The sequence below is a fragment of the Electrophorus electricus genome, chromosome 2 (genome assembly GCF_013358815.1).
Source record: "Electrophorus electricus isolate fEleEle1 chromosome 2, fEleEle1.pri, whole genome shotgun sequence".
Classification (NCBI taxonomy): domain Eukaryota; kingdom Metazoa; phylum Chordata; class Actinopteri; order Gymnotiformes; family Gymnotidae; genus Electrophorus; species Electrophorus electricus.
The window spans coordinates 24,218,057-24,238,536 of record NC_049536.1 but is presented as its reverse complement, the minus strand read 5'-3'; the positions used below and the strand labels follow the sequence as shown (position 1 = coordinate 24,238,536).

At 38.8% G+C, this 20,480-nt stretch overlaps 3 protein-coding genes across 6 annotated transcripts; 2 read left to right on the top strand and 1 right to left on the bottom strand.

Annotated features, from left to right (window-relative positions):
• Positions 1-20: 20 nt before the first annotated feature.
• LOC113577923 lies at positions 21-4,535 on the bottom strand. 3 transcript variants are annotated; one of them, XM_035534928.1, is made up of 14 exons: positions 4,193-4,535; positions 4,054-4,110; positions 3,826-3,952; positions 3,517-3,606; positions 3,218-3,405; positions 3,106-3,127; positions 2,931-3,030; positions 2,366-2,519; positions 2,188-2,234; positions 1,642-1,829; positions 1,123-1,261; positions 967-1,008; positions 595-619; positions 21-502 (listed from the first exon to the last, which is right to left on the bottom strand). In XM_035534928.1, the coding sequence occupies exons 1-14, from the start codon at positions 4,242-4,244 to the stop codon at positions 354-356; spliced, it is 1,380 nt and encodes a 459-aa protein (XP_035390821.1). In that variant the 5' UTR covers positions 4,245-4,535; the 3' UTR covers positions 21-353. The 3 variants fall into 3 exon arrangements, with proteins under 3 accessions (XP_035390821.1, XP_026866641.2, XP_026866642.2); XM_027010840.2 differs by having other exon boundaries at positions 4,054-4,285; XM_027010841.2 differs by having other exon boundaries at positions 21-499; positions 4,054-4,285.
• A 456-nt stretch (positions 4,536-4,991) lies between these two features.
• Positions 4,992-7,994, top strand: tmem169b (transmembrane protein 169b). The gene is made up of 2 exons (XM_027010845.2): positions 4,992-6,168; positions 6,368-7,994. Exons 1-2 carry the CDS (start codon positions 5,907-5,909, stop codon positions 6,997-6,999), a joined length of 894 nt encoding a protein of 297 aa, XP_026866646.2. The 5' UTR covers positions 4,992-5,906; the 3' UTR covers positions 7,000-7,994.
• A 672-nt stretch (positions 7,995-8,666) lies between these two features.
• On the top strand, positions 8,667-17,107 carry xrcc5 (X-ray repair complementing defective repair in Chinese hamster cells 5). Of its 2 annotated transcripts, XM_027010897.2 has the most exons (21): positions 8,667-8,752; positions 9,761-9,874; positions 9,965-10,148; positions 10,456-10,504; positions 10,594-10,716; positions 10,856-11,038; positions 11,314-11,428; positions 11,625-11,763; positions 11,958-12,070; positions 12,354-12,416; positions 12,650-12,787; positions 12,881-12,971; positions 13,278-13,408; positions 13,769-13,965; positions 14,467-14,551; positions 14,896-14,965; positions 15,236-15,345; positions 16,190-16,286; positions 16,357-16,424; positions 16,568-16,642; positions 16,796-17,107. In XM_027010897.2, exons 1-21 carry the CDS (start codon positions 8,735-8,737, stop codon positions 16,808-16,810), a joined length of 2,178 nt encoding a protein of 725 aa, XP_026866698.2. In that variant the 5' UTR covers positions 8,667-8,734; the 3' UTR covers positions 16,811-17,107. The 2 variants fall into 2 exon arrangements, with proteins under 2 accessions (XP_026866698.2, XP_026866699.2); XM_027010898.2 differs by lacking the exons at positions 15,236-15,345; positions 16,796-17,107.
• Positions 17,108-20,480: the final 3,373 nt, after the last annotated feature.

Below are 20,480 nucleotides of genomic sequence, written 5' to 3'. Positions count from 1 at the left end.
TACAATTTAACAAGAAAAACACAGAAATGTACACTTTAATTATAAGGATACTTTTAATAATTTATCATTTTTTAATAGAAATACATTTTTGTTCACAGGAAGCTGTTTGAACTTAAGCTCCTGAAACTGTATCTATAACTGTAGCTATAACAGCTTTAACTAACTGTAAGAGGACAAAACATCAGAAAACTATTAGCACAGAAAAACCCATAAAAAAAATCATAACTAATGTCTAAAATCAAATGAAGCAACAATTTAGAACAATACTATTTAAACTTTAAAATCTGAGTTCTGTGCTTGTCAGACATGAAATACTGAAATACCAACAGCCTGACAAAATGCAGATAAAACATTTAAAATTTGTCGAGGCTGAAGGAGAAAGGGCAGGCATCTCCAACCCCTCCTGTCTCTTGGGCAGAGGAGCTGAGTTGAGGGCTCTTTGAACCAAAAGAAAATGCAAAATCCACCTCTGGATGACTTTGTGACTCAAACAGGAAGCCTGCTAAAGCAAAAAAAGTCATAATAAAAAATTCATTTTAAAAATATGTATTAAAGTTTCAAATATCAAACGTACTGTTTAAATGTATAACCCACCTGGCAGGTTTGCTTCCAGGGACTTCTACAAGTAAACAAGGTAAATGAGGATGTGTTATATGCTTAAGAAGCTAAACACTAATTCCAGTCAAAATAATACAGCCTTTAACCATTAGTACAGACTTAGTTCTGGTTAATTTCACGATATTTAATATAATACTTAATAAACAGTCCTAATGCCTAGTCTTCTAAGTATATCTGTGATGGAGGCCATCGATCAGGAGGGCAAAAGTGTCCTGTCACACTGCCAGGGACTAGCTCTTTGGTTTGTTGGCCAGAACATACATTTGTCACCTGGAAAAACTTGGGTTCAAAGCTGGAAGTGGTCATTGTCCTCTACCTTTGCTACAATATCAATCTAAAGAAAAATACCTTGTTGCTGAAATAGGAGCTTGTAAATGTAAAGGGTGACTCCTAGAAAACAGAGTTACTTAATTATAACTGTTGAATGGTAACATAATGCAAGTACAGTCTATAAATGAATATAAAATTGTGCATTAGAATTATTATCTGATGGTTTTGCCTGACCTCGTGTTGGCTTGATCCCAAATCAAAGCCACAGCCAAACCCAGAGAATGCAGGTGTGCTTGGACCAGAGTTCACTGGAAATACAAAGGCGGGCATTTCTGAACTCTCGTGACAACCAGGGGAAGCATTAGGGCTGCTGCTGCATTAGAGATTGCACAACAAATAATCGATTACAAATAAAATTATGGTCACAGAATATGATAATCTAAAAGGTCCAGTCTTTGTGTAAATCAGATAAACAAATATATGTATAGATACATCTTTTAGTATTTATTACTATGAACTAGCATTATCTTAAAGGTTCCTGATTAAGAAAGATATCATAAAAAGAAATTATTTTCATAGTAAGAATATTTATAAAGCACCACAGAACAAGGGTGCAGTTTCTGGATCTGATTTACCCCTTGGCTGACAGTAACTGATTAGTATGGACAATAGGTACTTAAATCTTGTGCTAACACTTATACTCTGACATTCTCTAAGAATAGAAGCCAGGTCTTCGTTTTGAGGATTGCGTACTTTAGAGAAAATGTTGGAGTGTTCAGCACTGCTGTCATTCTGATGGGGGATGATGGGTTACAGGCTACTCCCTGGCTATAGCCCTCCATCCCAGCAGTTGCTCCACTCTCTTGCCGGCCATCAGCATCCATCATCTCCAGCATCTCCTCCATGACATCAGACCCACAGGACGTATTTGCAGGTTCTTCCTGTTAACAAAGCCCATGATATAACAAGTTAACTAATGCAAAACCCACATAACAGAACTTGACAGAGAGGTTGAAGCCACAATCAGGAATAGCCAGTGGGACAATACAGCCACCTCATAGATTGCTAACAGAATGCAAGTACACTAAGTGTGGTATATATTCTTGATTTTCATAATTTATTATGTTATTATTCAAATCATTTTCTGCTAGTGTACTAAAAGTGATGACGCATTTGCTGATTACAGCTTTAATGAGGCATAGCGGTAATATAGAGGTGAGGCCATATCCTTATCACCTCCATATGATATCACCTTGACACAACATGGATTCTTTAAAAAATTTAACTTAAAAAATCCACCTCTGCTGGTTGCTCTTGCTGTTTCTGTTCTGCACCTTGAATTGGTTCTGAAGAATAAAAAACAGAGCTGCTGGTAGTATATTGAAAACTAAAGTAATGTGTAACTCGTATAAGTTATGTTTAAAAGTGCAGTGGCATTTTTCATACAGCAGACAATGGAAAACAGAAATATGATTACCACATCCTATGTCTGGCTTTGACCAAATGGTGCTGCCAATTGTGACCACTTGGGATGCATTTGACTCATCAATGCCATCTGCTTGGTCCTCAACATTCTCTGTATCCTTCTCTTCTTTATTGGTTTGATTATCCTCTTGCATTGCTTCTGTGCCCTACACATCATAAATTGAAGTAATATTGTCTATTTTCCATAATTAGACACTGATTAAACTAAAATGAAAGTATCTGTTATTCAGGTTATCATCTTCTTAACAATATGCTACTTAGTATGGATGCCAGTTGTTAACAGTGCCACCACTGGCATACTATGAAGTTGCTCTCAAGAGTGCTCATGTTTAATAGATGTAAATATCACCTATGCATTTACTCCTGCAACTGCATAATACTTCAGTAGTAGAGCTATTAGATCAACCCTAAAATGTTGCACTGAAATGCAGAAACACCAAAATTGACCATGTTTGCTATAGCAGACTTTTTAGCACTGCCTAATTGGAGTTAAAAGCCACTGTACAAATATTTTTATTATTTCTTTAAATCAAACCGAATGGCTTTGATTATTGTACCTGTGGCTGAAGGTCTTGATCAAATGACATATCATCTTGCTGAGAGCTTCTTACAGACAATGGTTCTTGTTGTTTTTGTGACTCAATAGGTGTTTGATCACTGTGAAATCATTCATAGCTACATATTTTTAATATGAGAGAATGTAATATGAGCTGTGATGTAAAAATACACTACCTGTCACATGTGTCCCGACCCCCTATAAAAAGACATCACGTTTGATTTTATTGGTTTATTGGATAGGACAAAACTGAGTCAAATACTGGTACCTGAAGATGTAATAAATTACCTTGTAGAGCTTTCAGCTGTTTGTCTTTTGCTATTATCTGGTCCTCTATGGCTCGAATTCTTTTCTCAATTTCTTCATTGTCTGCTTGAATATTTAGAAGCTTTTTAGCTAGTGCATTTTGGCAGTACTCATCTTTGTGCTGTTGAAATATTTTCCTGTAGTTTTCAATTCTCTCCTGGAACATCTTCCTTTAGAGAATAATCAAATTTGTGTTAATCTGCACACCTACCAATACTTTACAACACAAGTCACAGTGATTATTTCGACAGTAGGACCATAGATGGATGAAAAGATCCTACATGTCTTGATTACAACTGTCCTGTCTCCTTTGTAACTCAGCTTCCAGTGTTTTTTCATACTGCAGAAGGAGATTACTCATCGCCCGAAGACTGAAAAACCACGAAGAAAGGGAATATTTTCTATAAGAAGATAAACTGTGGTGACAGAATGTAAAAAGTTTTAAAAAGGAACCTTTTAGATACATGACTTATATAATCAGCAGTGAGACGTCTGAATATTGAGTTACATAGCTATCTATATATAGCTAATCAAACAGGCTAGCAAGTTTAGAAAAAATGCTCCAACTTGAGATATTGTGGTAGTCCTACCCTTTCACACTTTCTTTGAAACACTTAACAGTGTTTTGTTTCTGCAGAATTCCTTCGTCTAGTTTCTTTATACTCTTCTGAGTTCCATCAATATATTTCTTCTTTTCTTGTATGTTGGCTTCGCAAACTAGTCACAAGTTTAAAAAGTAAGTAGACTGAGATGTTCATTGTAGCTAATTCACTGGATATGTCCAACTAAACCTGGCTTGAATAACTAAAGCTACTCACTTTGAATTTGTTGTTTGAGATCGTCTCTTTTCTGCGCTAATTCCCGAGTCTCTAGAGCTGAAGTTAGAATTTTTAATAAAAGCGTACTCAAATGATTATACAGGTTAACCATTCCCACAGTGAGAGGCAAAATGCTCACCTAGCTGCAGTAACAGACTGTTCAAATGTGTTAACCCGGTCTGATCATCCATAACTCAGTGAACGAACTTAGCTAACCTAGCTAAGGTTCTTCACCTAGATAACCGTTAGCGATCTTAGCTAGCGTTATGTAACGTTCATCCGAAACTTAATAGTCGGGCTCTTAAATGCCGTTTAAATTTGCTCTCTTAAATAAATTTCAGTTCGAAACACTAATATTTGTTCCGAACTGAAAAAACTATCATCATTAGCTAAACTATTGAACAGAACCAAAGGAACTCATTCAGAACTCTTGTTCTCTGAAAGCGGTAACCCGAGCTGCTGTAACTAATCAACGTATCAGAATGTTCATGCCCCACGAGACGGACCTCATGCTCGGTCCTCTAGCTCGTGAACGCGCTACACCACACGTCAACCCTTAAGCGGAATACTGTACGCACTACTGTGTTTTTAAAATGAAGTTTCAGTGCTTAATAATGCTCAAATTTAAAAGCAGTGCAATTACCCTAGTTTCTTCTCGAAAAATGGTCTTATTAATAAAATAGCAAATACAGTTGAATCTGTACAAACAAACTGAATCTGGCATAAATAACATAATTTTTGCTTTCTATTAAGCTTGTTTTAGACTGCCCGTTTCATTTAAGAACATTAGACCCGATCTAGCACTGATTTCCTGGATAAACCAATTTCATTTTTGCATCCGCTTCGATGGCTTTGTCTCCGGGCTATCCCCGAATATCCACCCCCAATCGTATTGGATATCTGAGGTTGAAGATCAACGGGCGGGGTTAAGTTTTCTGTGGAATAGAGGCGCATCTGCATGGCGGGTGTGTTGGGACACGCGTCATTCTATTACAATTAAATTAAGTACGTTCTGCCTGTGCAATTTAAGATGTACGTTCGTGTCCGTTTGGGTAAGATTTTTTACTTTGCTTCGCCATACCGCTCGGTGTCCTTATTCAGTAGATAAGTGGTGGGGTGTGATTAACCGGAGATGATCAGCTGTAAAAAAAAAAAAAAAAAAAAAAAACAGACCGTCGGTTATAACGGCTATTCTTTTCTTAAATCGCTAGCGTAAACACAGACCTACTTCGTTTCCTAAGGAATCTGGGATAAATAACGTAAATTTACTGTCACATTCGGCACGCTAGTTGTTTAGCCTGTCTAGCCTACTCCTCATTGGAACAATGGATCTTTAAAGCCCGCTACATCTGACGGAAAAGGGTGTGGGCAAGCAAAAAGTTATATTAAGCTGTATTATTTTAATAAGTAGCACATTTAAGTTCGAACGAGTTATAATGTGTCTACTGATTAAAATATTACTATAAGGGAATATATAACAAAAATCAACAAATATAAGCCATTATTAATAGATATATGGGTTTTTCTAATATGCATATGATTAAGCGTACATTCATCAGAACGTTCATTGGCACATGAGAACGTTAATGTTAATAAATAATACGCAAGGCTTGTTCATGCCACCAGAGTATTTATATATTTGGCACAGGAGAACGTTCACATTCCATTCAAGCAGACTGCAGCCCCAACTACCGAGCACAAACTGCGCCTTCTAGCGGACTGATACCCCCACTGAGGACCAAACAACTTGATGTCTTTTCTGTTAACTAGGCTATTTGTAGCCATTGGGTCATTCTCATCTGTTAGGTGCTGAACAGGCCTATTGACAAATAGAAGTGAGTTTAGAGTCAAGGATGGAACAAGTGGAGCAGTTGAGAGGAGAGAGCCCCCAGCTCGCATCCATCCAGTCAGGTGCCTCTGGGGCTACAATAGAAGAGGGAAATCCTGGAACCAGCACCCGGAGGAAGCGCAGAAAGAGAGAGCCCCGACCGGAGTCCATTATCGTGTACCGCTCCGACATGGAGAGAGATGATGGAGAGGAGTGTGGAGGCAACATAGAAGGACCAGAGAGAAGCTCAGAGGAAGGGGTCAGATTTCTCACAGCCCCAAGTGAAGGTAAAGGGAAAAAGACTATCGCTATTTATACAAAGCAGATGTTTGATCTTGAATACTTTACCCTATAAGACATCATGAATAAACAATGCTTGATCCCAAACTTTTTAAAATCATTAACAGAGATTTTGTGGATATATATTAAACATTGATCAGGAACATTTTCTTCTGTAATGAATGCAGTTTTTCTCATTATTTCCAGAGGGCTGGAGCCTACCTCCCGATAGTCGCTATGTGACACTAACAGGCACCATCACACGTGGGAAGAAGAAAGGTCAGATGGTGGACATTCATGTCACGCTAACGGAAAAGGAGCTGCAGGAGATGGCCAAGTCCAAAGAGCGGCTGGATGCTGAGTGTGAGGCAGGAGGAGGAGCCAAGCGACCATGCCGTTTCGGGGTCTGCCAGGGGCCGCATGTGGTGTTGTGGACCCTCTCCTGCATCCCTGTGGTTTTCGTCCTCTCCTTCATAGCCTCATTTTACTATGGCACACTCACGTGGTACAACGTCTTCCTGGTGTACAATGAGGAGAGGACGTTTTGGCACAAGGTCACCATCTGCCCCTGTCTCATTGTCTTCTACCCTGCACTCATCATGGTCATGTCATTGTCCCTGGCGCTGTACTCAGCTGTGGTGCAGGTGTCCTGGGCATTTAGCGAGTGGTGGGGGTCTGCGAAAGACCTGGAGAAGGGATTCTGTGGCTGGGCCTGTGGGAAGCTGGGGCTGGAGGACTGCTCTCCATATAGCATTGTGGAGCTGCTCGACTCAGATACTATCTCTGGAAGTCTGCAGGGGAAGACTCTAGGTGAGAGTGTGCAGACTTCCTCTGTGTGAGAACCTGTCTCATGCAACAGCTTTGTGCTGGTATATAAGACTTGGTAATTAGTCCCCAGTGTTGACTGAGTGTTTTTTAGGAGTGTAAACTTTGTTTCACCACAATATAATTTCCATACTTTCAAGGTAAAGGCTCAATATTTGTTAATTAATATTTTGTAATTAATCATTTGAAGGGATCAGTATTTTACAGTAATATTTTACATATGAAATGTTAGTAATATGTGGCAGTACAGTTCCATCAAGTAATATATATGATAAATACTTCCATTAAATAAATGTTACATTTTTTTATTTCAATACAGAGTAAACTAAAATTGGATTGAAGAAAATCAGTCTTCTAAAATAAAATGCATCCCTAGATTATTACTTTTAATTGTTGATTTCAACCACAAAGCAATGGGGAACAGACATTTTATGGTCTTAAACATTTTTATGTTTCATGACCCTTATTTAGGCCAGTCCTCTTTCTCTGTGTAGTCATTTTTAAGTTAAAATTAAAGATTTTTTTAGAGTTAAACACTTTTTCTTTAACAAGTTATTTCTAATTGCCTTTTAAACTATGTATTTAAGCTATTTATTATGTTTTTCTGATATTTATTTGAATAGATTGTATGTCTATCTGGATTATTTACTTTTTTTAGTCTACACCAGCTAAAAAGGGAGGAAATGGCCTTTGATAATCCCTGCACACTATATAAAGCCATATACCAGATATCCCTTGTGGGTTAAAATTGAAAACACTTTTATGAGGAACTCTGTGAGTAGTATTGTTAATTATTTTTTTAGTCAATGGTTGGTATATGTATATGTATATGTATTTTTAGACAAAATTATTAAAATCTGTTTTTTGCACAGTATTTTTTGAAAAATGCAAATAACACCACCATGACGATATGCCAGTTATGCCTAATCTTACTAAGTACAGCACAGATGGTTTAAACTAACATTTTGACATGTATCTCATTAGACAATAAAGCCATTTATAATTAGAATCCATTTCTTTGTTGCAAATTGAAAATATATTAAATTGTCATGTAAAAGATTTATTTTTAGTGACCAAAATCAATATGAAGACCCTTTTCTTTTGGCCTGTGTGATCTATGCCTGACACGAATGATCTGTCTTTTCATAGCACAGTGATCATAGCTTTGAAATATCTGCTACTCAGACCAGCAATGTGCTGCCATTAGTTCTGCTGTTTCCATACCACTGACAGCTGATGTGTGTAACGTGTAAAATATGTCACAGGATTCTGGCATACTTGACCTTGGTCCTATAGAGTAGATAATAGTTTTGTAAACATGCTTGATAATGACATATTGTATTGTAATAATGAACATGCCATGATTTGCATTTCACTGTTATGACATAACCATACATATGTGTAAAATAATAGACAGTCTTTTACTGTGTGTGTGTGTGTGTGTGAGAGAGAGAGAGAGAGAGAGAGAGAGAGAGAGAGAGAGAGAGAGAGAGAGAGAGAGAGAGAGAGAGAGATTTCAGATAACCAGATTAGCCGCGTCTGTGTTACATCATGATCACGACACCGTTTAGGATAATATCATAATAACCCAACAAATATTAGATACCTTGCAAAACACATCTTACCCATTGATTCAATTGTATTCAGTGGTCCTGTCAAGTAGCAAATATATGTCTTGACTGGACTGCCGGAACAGCTTGTGACATTGCCGTATTCACTCCGGATCCATAATAGTGTAGAGCCACGGAGATGGCGCGAGCCTACAAGGTATTCAACAAAATGTAGCACTGTAACAATTACAGCACTTCATTTGATATGTTGATAAGTACCATTATTATTTATAAACTGGTTGTAATATTTGTGCACTTCAACATACCGGCATTTTTATTCTTGTCAGTTATAATTCAGCACAGGGTACACTCATTCCACACCAGCTATCGTTACATCATGGTTAGCTAGCTAGGTTAGGCAATCTAGCTTTGGTTTGTTTGCATTCAAGTCATGATGGTATAAGTCTGATAGAGACAGCGTTACTATTCAAACTGTTTGGAAATTGACGATTAAAATGTAACGATCGCTGTGCTGTTACACTTAGAATTTGGTCATAGATATGTTCGCCCCTACAGTATGTTAGCTAGCTCGCTAAGTAGCTAAATGTTAGACTGTTGGTCATCCTCATGTAAGAAGTCCACTGTAATGTTAGCCACTTAACGCTAGCTAACTAGCCTAGCTAGTTAAACAGTTCTCCCTATAACTTGCAAACATTTTTAAAAAGAATATATTAATCTTTTGTGTTGTAATATTTTAGCTATGGATGAATAACTTTGTAAACCGTGCTTATGTAAACTATTTTGTTAAAGCTACTCCATAAACCTATTCTAAAAATCACTAGCTGACGAGAGTTAGCAACCTGTGTTATCCAAGTATCTTTTCTTTTTTTGGGGGGGGGGCAAGTCCATGCATAGTCCGGGTGTTTATTATCTGTTAGATAGCTGGCTTTGCCTACCGGTAAGCCTTTTACTAACTTGTTTATTCTAGTGTTGTATCTGTATAAGCTGTCTATAGTAGCCGCTGTTCTTCTCCCATAAATTACTTTAAGTTTAAACTGTACATACATTTTTATCGTGTGTAGTCTGAATACTGTACAGACAGGGCAGAGCAGGAGACGTAGTCAATATATAAATATACACTAGCTCACTAGACACACATGCCATTTAGTGTTCTCAGTGTGAAGATTTTAATGTGTGCTTTTAGTGGGACATTTTCTTTCTGTAGTCAGCTTTGGTGCTTTGCATGGATGTGGGCTTCTCCATGAGCAACTCAGGCCCTGGTCAGGAACTTGCATTCGAGCAAGCCAAGAGAGTAATCCAGAAATTCATCCAGCGCCAGGTATACTGCATTACTTTCATATTCATCTGTTTATTTCCTGGCATATGTAGTCTATTCATCAAGTCTGACATGACTTTGCAACCATTTTAGGTTTTTGCCGAAAGTAAGGATGAGTTGGGACTGGTCCTTTTTGGTACAGATCACACTAAGAATCCCCTTGCTGAAGATGGCCAGTATCAGAACATCTCCATATACAGACATCTGATGATGCCAGACTTTGAGCTGCTGGAGGAAATTGAACATCAGCTGCAGCCTGGTAGCCAGCATGCTGACTGTGTCCTTTCTGAGATATCTCTGTTTACATCAAATATTTTTATGTCCCATGTATGGTCTTTTTACAAGATTAAGATTTTAATTTCTAAACTTGAATTTTACAGTCAGTTGCTATTGTTTGCAAAAAGACATTAATGTTATTCTTAACATTGGCAAAATGCAGGGTAATGCATCAAAGTTCAATCGTGATGAATGATTGACAGTTGATGTGCTGTGTATTGATCAACTGTGCAGTGTGTTTCTGCACTGTTGAGATAATATAGGTAACACATTATATATTGTTAAACCCTTGACGTGATTGCTGCCAGGGCTAGATGCTCTTGTTGTATGTATGGATCTCCTACAAAAGGAAACTGTGTAAGTTAATTTCTCTGCCATATAAGGCTGATCATTTTCAAAATTAGTGCAAGATTCTTGATGGTTATGTGATGTGATGCGTTGATTAGGGGGAAGAAATATGAGAGGTTAAATATCGCCCTGCTTACTGACCTCAACACGCTAGCATGTGCTGATCAGTTGGACGTCATCATTGGCAACTTAAAAAAAGCTGGCATTACACTGCAGTTCTTGTGAGTGTATTTTTGTTTGTTTTTTCAGGCACAACATGCAACATTTATATATTTTAACTATGTGCACCAGAAATTTAGCAAATGTTTAGGTCATGTCATCTTTACTTTGTGTGTTAACCATGCATGTCTTACCTGGCAGTCTCCCATTTCCTGTGGATGCTGATGCAGAGGGTGATGGTGGAGGAGATGGAGCAGGTCCACAGAATCCACCCCCAGGGGGCAAAGGCCTTAGTAGGGAGCAGAAGCAGGGGCTGGAAATGGTCAAGCAGGTCATGACCTCTCTGGATGATGAGGATGGCCTGGATGAAGTCCATACTTTCAGGTAGAGTGACTATGGAAATATTTTTGTGGCGAGCATTTGGGAATAAAGCCCTATTAATCAGAACTAAGATAAATATTTAAAACTAAGGTTCAGGTAGAACTTCAGTGAAACTCAGAAAAATTCAGAAGTCACTTATTAGATGTTGGGTTTAAATGCATATTGTGTATTTTCTTTAACAACAATTTCCTCTTTTGAGGACAACAGCCAAAATAACTGGTTTGACCTCCTGGGCTCCTTTTATTGTGGCCCTGATGTGTTTCATCTGTATTGAGCAGTGAAGCTGTGAAGAAGCTCTCTATCTTCAAGCCCATTGAAAGACGACCCATGGCTTGGCCATGTCAGCTAACCATCGGCAGCTCCCTCTCTATCCGTATCATCGGCTATAAAGCTGTGAGTCCTCCCATGAGCACCACAGCAGTTTTGGTCATCAGCGCAGTCCCTGGAGCAGAGTTGCACAGGATCTGTAGACTCATGAGCAGTGTGCTAGTGGTTATTGTTCATTCACAGCCACCAAGTCATGAATGGTTGTCGTGAGAAGCTGATTTTGGGACCCCTCCCCCACCCTTTCCTACATGTGCCAATCCAGGTGTGTGAGGAGAAGTTTAAGAAGTCCTGGGCTGTAGTCGAAGCTGAGAGTCATCAGAAAGATGATGTGAAAAGGGAGACGGTGTTCTGCCTTAATGATGACAATGAGACTGAAGTGGAGAAAGAGAAAACCATTCAGGGTGAGAACAGTGACCTCTAGGTACCAAGTCCATTGGCTGTCATCTTTGGGGTCAGAGGATAGCTTGCCATCTCCATCTTTTGTAGATTTTCTTTTTAATTTGACATGTCCCTATGTTCTTATCAGATTAGGTCTTAAATATATCAGAATTTGTGAAGGTCTAAAGTCCCGTCCCGTCCTGTCCGCCCCCATAAGGTTTCCAATATGGAAGTGACATTGTGCCATTCTCCAAAGTGGACCAAGAGCAGATGAAGTACAAGTCTGACGGAAAGAGTTTTGCAGTGCTTGGTTTTACCAAGCAAGAGACAGTGAGTCTTTTACCACTAGATGGACCTCTTTACCAGTAAATCAGTGTACAGAGTGCAATTTTTTTAAACAGAAATGATACCATGATATACTGTGCACTGTCCACATATGGCAAAATTGATCAATATAAAATGTATTCCTTAAGATTATTGTTTCATAATTGCATGAACATGGTCACACCAGCAGTGTGCATTCAGATGCATAAGTCAATGTGGCAAATTTCTGGGAATTTGGATTACATAAAAGGTTTCCTAATTTATTTTGTTTGATTGTTTGTTTATGCAGATTCATCGTCATCATTTCATGGGTAATCAGGTGCTAAAGGTTTTTGCTCCCAAAGATGATGAGGTGAGGACTGAAAAAAAACAAAAAAAACTGCGACCTTTTTTTGACACGCTATTTTTTTTGGATGTAGATTATGTCTAATCTTAGATTAAAATAGATAATTTGAGAATATCTTTTGCTGTATTTTTTCTTCTCTAAAACCAGACCTACAAAAACGTTATTTGATGTTTGGCCTGTTTTAATGATAGTTGTTTATTATTGTGTGTGGGTGTGTGCGCGCGCGTGCGTGTCTTCAGCATGCTGGTGTTGCTCTCTCCTCCCTGATCCATGCGCTAGACCGCCTGAAGATGGTGGCCATTGTTCGTTACGTTTACGACCGCCGTAGCAACCCGCAAGTCGGAGCTGCTTTTCCCTGCATAAAACAGAAATATGAGGTATGTGCATCTCAGCTGTACTGAAACCACTCCCACTTGTCCCGTTGCCCCTGTGCTACATATGTCCATGCTGCTCTTCCCTGCCCTCCCCAGTGTCTGCTGTATGTCCAGCTGCCATACATGGAGGACCTGCGCCAGTTCACCTTCCCCTCACTAGAGAACAACAAGAAATTCTCTCCCTCAGGTGAGGGCTCAGTGTATTGAGGATAGACGCTCCTCACCATCTGGAAGGGTTGTTCATCGCTCTGTAGAGTTAGAACACAGATGAGGAAAATCCTTTTGGTGTTAGGCAGGCCTCTACAATCAGCATCCACATGCTTATACCTTTTAGGACTAGGGCCATGTTTAGTCGTCAGATTGTTGATAACCAACTGAAATTAAGCAGTGAAGGGCCAATGATGGCGAGATTGTAGTATTGATAGAGGCTCTCCCAGTTGCTGTTCTTGTTCTTAGACTTTTCATGAGCACAGTCCTCCTTGTGTGTGCCTAGAGGCTCAGCTGTCAGCAGTGGATGCTCTCATCAGCTCCATGATGCTGGTGAAGGAGGGTGAAGATGGAGAGAAAGAGGACATCTTCAAGGTCAACAGCATCCCCAACCCCCAGTTCCAGAGGCTCTTCCAGGTAGAAGGTCCTGCTAGCTTACTTTTATGCCCTGGTTTTTACAGAACATTTCCTCAAATTGGCAATGGGGGCAGAGGAGAAAACTACTGTGTTTGTGGTTCATATTGAAATCTTTGGACACAAATGAATAGTAAATATAAACTTTAAAAAAACAATGTTTAAATCCAAGACTGTGTGTGTGTGTCTGTGTGTGTATTGTAAGCTCTCTTTGAGCTAAACTCACCAATGTACTGGTGTATATTTACTTAACCACAAGCCGTGTTCATGGAATTCAAAACGGTCTGAAGAATGCTTGTTCTTCTGTTGTGTAATTAGCCCTACACTGGGCCTTACTGCTTTTGTCTTGGGCCCCTACCCCAGTGCCTGCACCATCGGTGTGTGAACCCAGGTACCCCCCTGCCCCCTGTAGAGCCGTGGCTGAAGAGGATGCTGGATTGCCCCCAGGCTGTCTCTGCCTGCTGTTATGACTTCCTAAAGGAGATGAAGAGGTGTTTCCCCGTGAAGGAGGTGTTGCAGAAAAAAGAGCAGAAGACTAGCGCTGTTGTGTTTGGAAAGAAGTAAGAATCCCTCCCATCAGGAAAAAAATCAGCTGAATTGCCTATTTAGCTCTTTAGTTCCTGGATGGTCTGAGACTAGGTTACATTTATAGCCAAGAAAGCTGGGGACTTCTTCATAGAGCATGTTATAATGCATCTGAATGGTCTCTAGCTGATGGTTTGTCCTTTCATAATTTTAACTGCACCTGTGGGAGAAGGTCTTTCCAGAGTGTATTTCCAGAATGCAGGAGCAGTTTAAAATGTACTCCACAAATTGCCATGGCGATATATAACCCGGTAAAACATCAACTATCATGAGACAGCAAATGTTTAATCAAACTGTGTTTAAAGTTAGTTGGCTAAGCAATAAATTCTGCCTTGCAAGAAAGTCCCTAGATTTACTCAAAACAGGAGAAGCCAAATTATAGACCAAACCAAGTTTTAAAACTATACTCAAAGTGACTCCTGTGTGGTTTTTAGTTGATCTCTGGGCTTTGAAGTCGAAACTTTCTCTGTTTGCAGTGATGAGCCAGAAGCTAAGAAACTCAAGTTGGATGAACAGGACAAGTTCAGCCTTGGAGAGATTTCCGAAGGAAATGTTACCTCGGTGAGAGAGGATTAAATGAGCTGTGGTCATATTCCAGAAAACTGATGTGTTAGTGTAGTTTTTCGAACTACATGGAAGGCAAGTTAATGTGTCCAGGGTAAGGTTCATTAGCTAACTGAATCATTGCAAGATTTTGGTAGTGTAGCAGGTTAATAAAAATGTCTTATTTAATACAGCATAAACTAGGCCATGCTTTCTTGTTGTAAACATGTAGCTGTTTTGTGACACGTAACTCGGGATTTGTGAATTCAGAGCCTGAATCAGATATTAACTTCCTTCATGCAGCTTGTGATTCTGTACACAATCAACAGGATCTCTACAATACCTGTGTGTTGCTCTTGCAGGTTGGTAGTGTGAACCCTGCAAAAGACTTTCATACTTTAATTCAACAGAAGACCATTTCTTTTGAGCAGGGTAAGATTTAAACATACCTTTCATACATTTTTGTTGTTTGTACAGCAGCCAAAGTAACTTGTATTTCAAAGTCTTGACTTCTTCAGACTCTACATTCTGTCCTCTGAATGTGAGAGATGATGTTTGTCACTACAGTTTTTCATGCACATTTTTTATTTCTGTCCATGAGAACTGTTTGGGGAAACACAAATTTGCATGAGCCATAATGGCGCTACTGGATGGCTCCTGCCTTGCTCTCCCCCTTACTGCTCTTGGTTTGGCTTGTGGCAGCATGTGAGCAGCTGACCCACAGGATAGAACAGTTGCTGGGCAACAGGCGCACCGAGTACTACATGAAGACCATCACCTGCGTCCAGGCCTTTAGGGAGCAGGCTGTCAAGGTGGGCGCTCAGTATTCAATTAGGGTTTACTTAAACAATTGATTACTGTCAGCTTATAACTGAACTAACAAAGCTGCTGTCATAACAAACCAACTAAACTGGTTTGGCCCCTCAGTTAGGCTCACGTTCAATTGCTCTGGATTTTTTAAACTGTCACTCAGTTGACAGGAGGCTACAGTTAACATTTGACAGAATCACTTGTGGAACCAACGATGGCAGCAGTTTATGTGCCATCTACCCTGTAGGCATTTACTAATTACACATGGCCAATAGGCTTACTGCATATGCATGCCAGTGAATCTCAGGAATTTTCATTTTGTATACCCTAAATATTTCTGCATTCTTGTTTGGTTTTCTGATATAGCATAAATATTCATGCACATGACCACATTTAAAAGCAATTGTTACAGTTCCATGACTGTGTTAAAATGTATTGTTTTTTAAATGTACTTTTCCTTTTTGTAAATTCTATTAGCCCTACAAACATAAAAGTTGTCCCAAATGTCATAATAGCAATATTGCACTAAAATAAACACACCACAATTTACCACTGATTTTAATGTAGCCAATATTCTTTTTTTATATTAGCATAAATAGATATCTCCAAAGACAGAAATGAAAAGGTATTTTCTTTGTGTGCCGCTGTGTATTACACTTTTTATGCTGTACAAATGTTCTGTGTTTCATTATAAAACCTGAGCCAATGAAATTAAATTTGGTACCCAAACTGGTTATAACTAAAATAATTTTGTGACTTGGATAATTTTGTGAAACTGAATGAGATGAAAATATCAACTCAAAAAATAAACGGACAAAAACTAACTCTGGATTTGAACTTGTCCAGACTTCAAATGCAGAGCTTTTCAACAACTACATGCAGTCTCTAAAGAAGCGTGTTCCAGACTGGAATCTTCAGGAATTCTGGGGTCTTCTTGCCCAAGGTCTGTACTAATATGAATGCAGGTTTTTCACTTGAGCAGATGCAGTTGTGACTAACGCCGCTCTTTGCAGACGCTCTAACACTGATCAGCAAGGATGAAGTGGAGAGTAGCTCAGTATCCAAGCAAGAGGCAAACCAGGTGCTGAAAGTGCCTTCACCTTTTTCATGGTTTTTGATGGCCAATCAACTAGTTTCACCTGTGAAGTTAAAACACTGGTAGAGAAGTGTTCCTCTCTGCGTGTTTACGTACAGTCCTAACCAAAGTGGATTTTGCCATTGTAGTTTTTGCTGTTTGAAGAGAATGTGGAGGCAGCGGCTGGGCCCACCCCAGAAGATGGAGGAGACGTGGATGACTTGGTATGTGCACCTACTGATGTTAAAATACCCTGTGCTTTAGACAACTGAAGTACTTTTGTAAGTAACACTAAATGTAAACGCGTCCGGTTTTTAGTTTATGTTTCTTGGAACATAGCTAATGTAGATTTGTACATCATCTTTTTTTTTACCCAGCTGGACATGATGTGAATGTGCCTCTAGCGCTTGGCTTCTTCCTTTGCTTCACCTTGCTCCTCTTCGTCAGAGCACCGTCTGGTGTTACCTCGATTTTCAGTTTTTTTGAGATACACGCTAAATATTCCAATATTCAGTGCTAATCCCCGTTATTGTTCCCTGTTAGCCATGGTAGAATTTGGATTTAAATATTCCTTGAATTGTTTTACTGCAAAATGCTGTAAATAATTATTTCGTCACAATGGTGTACCATTGATGCCAGAAGTGTAACCTACTATATTTGCAAATAAAAGTCTTGATTAACTGAGTTTATTTACTTTTTTTGTTTGTTATAATGAGATGGTTGCAACCCATATTTGATGTTGACATTTCAGAATTGTAATAGGATGGGTGGTGATGTTTTTTTCAACAATATAAACCCCCTATTATTTATATGTCATTAAACTTGTTGAAACATGAAATTCCAACTTTTATATGTGCTTAAAGGTCACACAAAAGCTTTTTTGGAAGGTCTGAGTTGCCACAGTAGAGATCAGCTGGTTTACTGTGCAGATTGAAATTTTGGGGTGTAGAAATAGCTAATGTTATCCTCATAATGTTCAGTATTGTTATCTGTGTCAGTATCAGCATTTATCTGGCTCTAGAATAATCAGATGTTTATGAGGGAGATCAGATGATTGATTGGATCCACTACTCTATGACCTACAGAGGCTGTAACACAGTGACATAACTGGATAGTCTCCCGGAGTGCACTTTACTCAGGAAATCTGGCTTCTGTTCTTGGCAATTCTGGATTGTGTCCCACTGTCTACTGATCAAACTATTCAGACAATATACTTTCATGTATTTAAATCCAAACCCTAAGGCATATTCTATTAAATGCTAAGCACTTCACTCACTCATGTTTAACATAAACTCTCCACAAAGGGCGATACTGGTACTCTAGTAACATTTCATGAGTGTTGGGATCAGCAGGCTGTGGAATATTTGCAGCATGTACTTCAATATTTCTTTCACTGTATTCAGGGTAACATAAACCTAATTAGACCCTACATTCGTTCACAATTCCAGGATAAATTCAATGGTACTACTATTGCAGTACCAAAACCAACTTTTTGTCTTAACTGGAAACGTTGACTTAAGCAAATTACCAAGATATATCTAGGGTTTGTTGGTTCTAAATTTGCTGATTGTGTGACTATAATACAAGTAACTATGATTTAGTTCATTTAACCATATACCTAGGAGCGCTGTACTTATATGTTGACCTAACGTGCTAGATTGTGTAACTTGGCTGAAATATCCACACTGAGTATGCTCTTGAACTGTGTGATTTCTAAGACTATATAGGCTACTGAAATCACATCTAAAGTTGAACAAAACATCATTTTTAACTTGGAGCGCTGCATTTATTTACTTAAAATTACAGTATACAGCAAGTGAAATAAGTATTGAACACGTCACCAATTTTCTAAGTAAATATATTTCTAAAGGTGACATGAAATTCTCCCCAGATGTCGGTAACAACCCATCCAATCCACACATGCAAAGAAATCAAACCATAGATGTCCATAAATTGTGTAATAATAAGAAATGACACACGGAAAAAGTATTGAACACGCTTACTGAAATGTATTTAATACTTCGTACAAAGCCTTTGTTGGTGATGGCAGCTTCAAGATGCCTCGTGTATGGAGAAACTAGTCAGGTGTGATTTTGGCCCGTTCTTCTACACAAACACTCTTCAAATCCTGAAGGCTCTGTGGGCTCCTTCTATGAACTCTGAGCTTTAGTTCCTTCCATAGATTTTCAATTGGTTTAAGGTCAGGTGATTGGCTGGGCCATTCTAGCAGCTTTTTTTTCTTTCTCTGAAACCAATTGAGAGTTTCCTTGTCTGTGTGTTTGGGATCATTGTCTTGGTGAAATGTCCACCCTCGTTTCATCTTCATCATCCTGGTAGGTGGCAGCAGATTTGTATCAACATTGACTCGGTACATTTGTCCATTCAGCCTTCCTTCAATTATATGAAGCGCGCCTGTGCCGTATGCTGAAAAACAGCCCCAGACCATGATGTTCCCACCTCCAAACTTCACTGTTGGTATGGTATGGTATGGTGGCTGGTTTATGGTGAAATTATGTTCTTTCCACTTCCAGATTATGGCCCTAACAGTGCTCACTAGAGCCTTCAGTAGTTTAGAAATTCTTCTGTAACCAATGCCATCAGTATGTTTTGCAACAATAAGGTTGCGAAGGTCTTGAGAGATCTCACTGGTTTTACCCATCAAGAGATGTTTCTTGTGTGGCACCTTGGTAAAGAGACACCTTTAGATAGGCCATCGGATGAACCAGCTGTTATTCATTTGCACTAAGTGGCAGGATTGCTTTCTAATTACTGATAGATTTCAGATGGTGTCATGACTTTCCATGGCTTTTTGCACCTCTCTTTGTGTTCAATATTTTTTCCCCTGAGTCATTTCTCATTATTACACATAATGTATGGACATCTATGGTTTGATTTCTTTGCATGTGTGGATTGGATGGGTTGTTACCAACATCTAGTGAGAATTTCATGTCAATAGCACCTATAGAAATACATTTATTTAGAAAATTGGTGACGTGTTCAATACTTATTTCATCCGCTGTATGTCTCTGACATTACTAAATACAATATAACTTGAAATTATAATAAATATACCTTATGAAGCATTATTTATTTTTGCCCCAATCTATACACATCAGTTGGGCTATGGGACTGACCACTGAAAAAAAAACAACAACAACATGGTTATGTCAGCGTGGTGCTTCATAGCAATGACACTATGTGTCCTTGTTATATGTTAATCTGAAATTCAGTAAAGCTCTTTAAAAACCGCAGAGGCTTCAGGTCTGTTATCCTTATCTTGTTCTTGTTGCACTCCAGCTTTTTATGAATCCTGTCTCTGGGGCCTTGTCAGTTGGCTTCAACAACAATTCCAAAGTACTGTCAAAAAGTGATTAATGAACATTAGTTGTTATGAAGCTCTCAAGTGTTTGTCACCAATTTAGCATTCAGCTTTAGGCAATCTAATAAGAAAGGAAAACTTAATATGTTTGAACATGTATGTGGAAAGAATGACCAGGGAAAAATAACTTGTGTACCAACTGATTGAGAGTGTTATGTAGAGAGCTGATATATAATTCTCTAACATGTCAGGCACTAGGATAACCTGTAGATGTTTATCACATTGTGCAAGACATGGCTCATTGTTAAATCAAGGATAAATATCCTTGCACAGGAGCAACCTCATTTAAATCATCAGTTTAAATTTCTGTATCTCCCCTCGGTTCCCAGGCTGAGCAGTCACCAAAGGCATTTCACTGCCAATTATACTGTGCATGATTATGTATGTGACAAATAAACTTTGAACTTTGAAAAGTGCACTTTTCAACTACCATGTCGTAACATACAGTGTATCGCAAACGTTGAATATTTTGGCAACTGAATTTCTGTACCAGCAACCTGCTATGTAACATATTCATTTTTGGTCTGTGCTTTATGTTCATGGCCTGATCTAACCTTAATACTGTTTTATGCCTTATGTCATTATTCTTACTCATGAGGAAACACTGTCTTGACACAGTTCTGTCAGCTTAATGAAGTACAATCAAAGTGGATCACCTGAGAGCTGGGGGTGGGCTGGCATGC

Bases quoted from the DNA above. Each gene is read 5' to 3' on its own strand.
- LOC113577923 (XM_027010840.2), bottom strand. From the start codon at position 4,165: ATGGTTAACCTGTATAATCATTTGAGTACGCTTTTATTAAAAATTCTA. The intron at 3,607-3,825 runs GTAGGACTACCA...GTGGTTTTTCAG, and splicing joins TTCAAAGAAAGTGTGAAAGG to TCTTCGGGCGATGAGTAATC. The intron at 3,128-3,217 runs GTAATTTATTAC...GTCTTTTTATAG, and splicing joins ACAGCTGAAAGCTCTACAAG to GGGGTCGGGACACATGTGAC.
- tmem169b (XM_027010845.2), top strand. From the start codon at position 5,907: ATGGAACAAGTGGAGCAGTTGAGAGGAGAGAGCCCCCAGCTCGCATCC. The intron at 6,169-6,367 runs GTAAAGGGAAAA...CATTATTTCCAG, and splicing joins TCTCACAGCCCCAAGTGAAG to AGGGCTGGAGCCTACCTCCC.
- xrcc5 (XM_027010897.2), top strand. The intron at 12,071-12,353 runs GTGAGTCTTTTA...TTGTTTATGCAG, and splicing joins GTTTTACCAAGCAAGAGACA to ATTCATCGTCATCATTTCAT. The intron at 14,552-14,895 runs GTGAGAGAGGAT...TTGCTCTTGCAG, and splicing joins CCGAAGGAAATGTTACCTCG to GTTGGTAGTGTGAACCCTGC.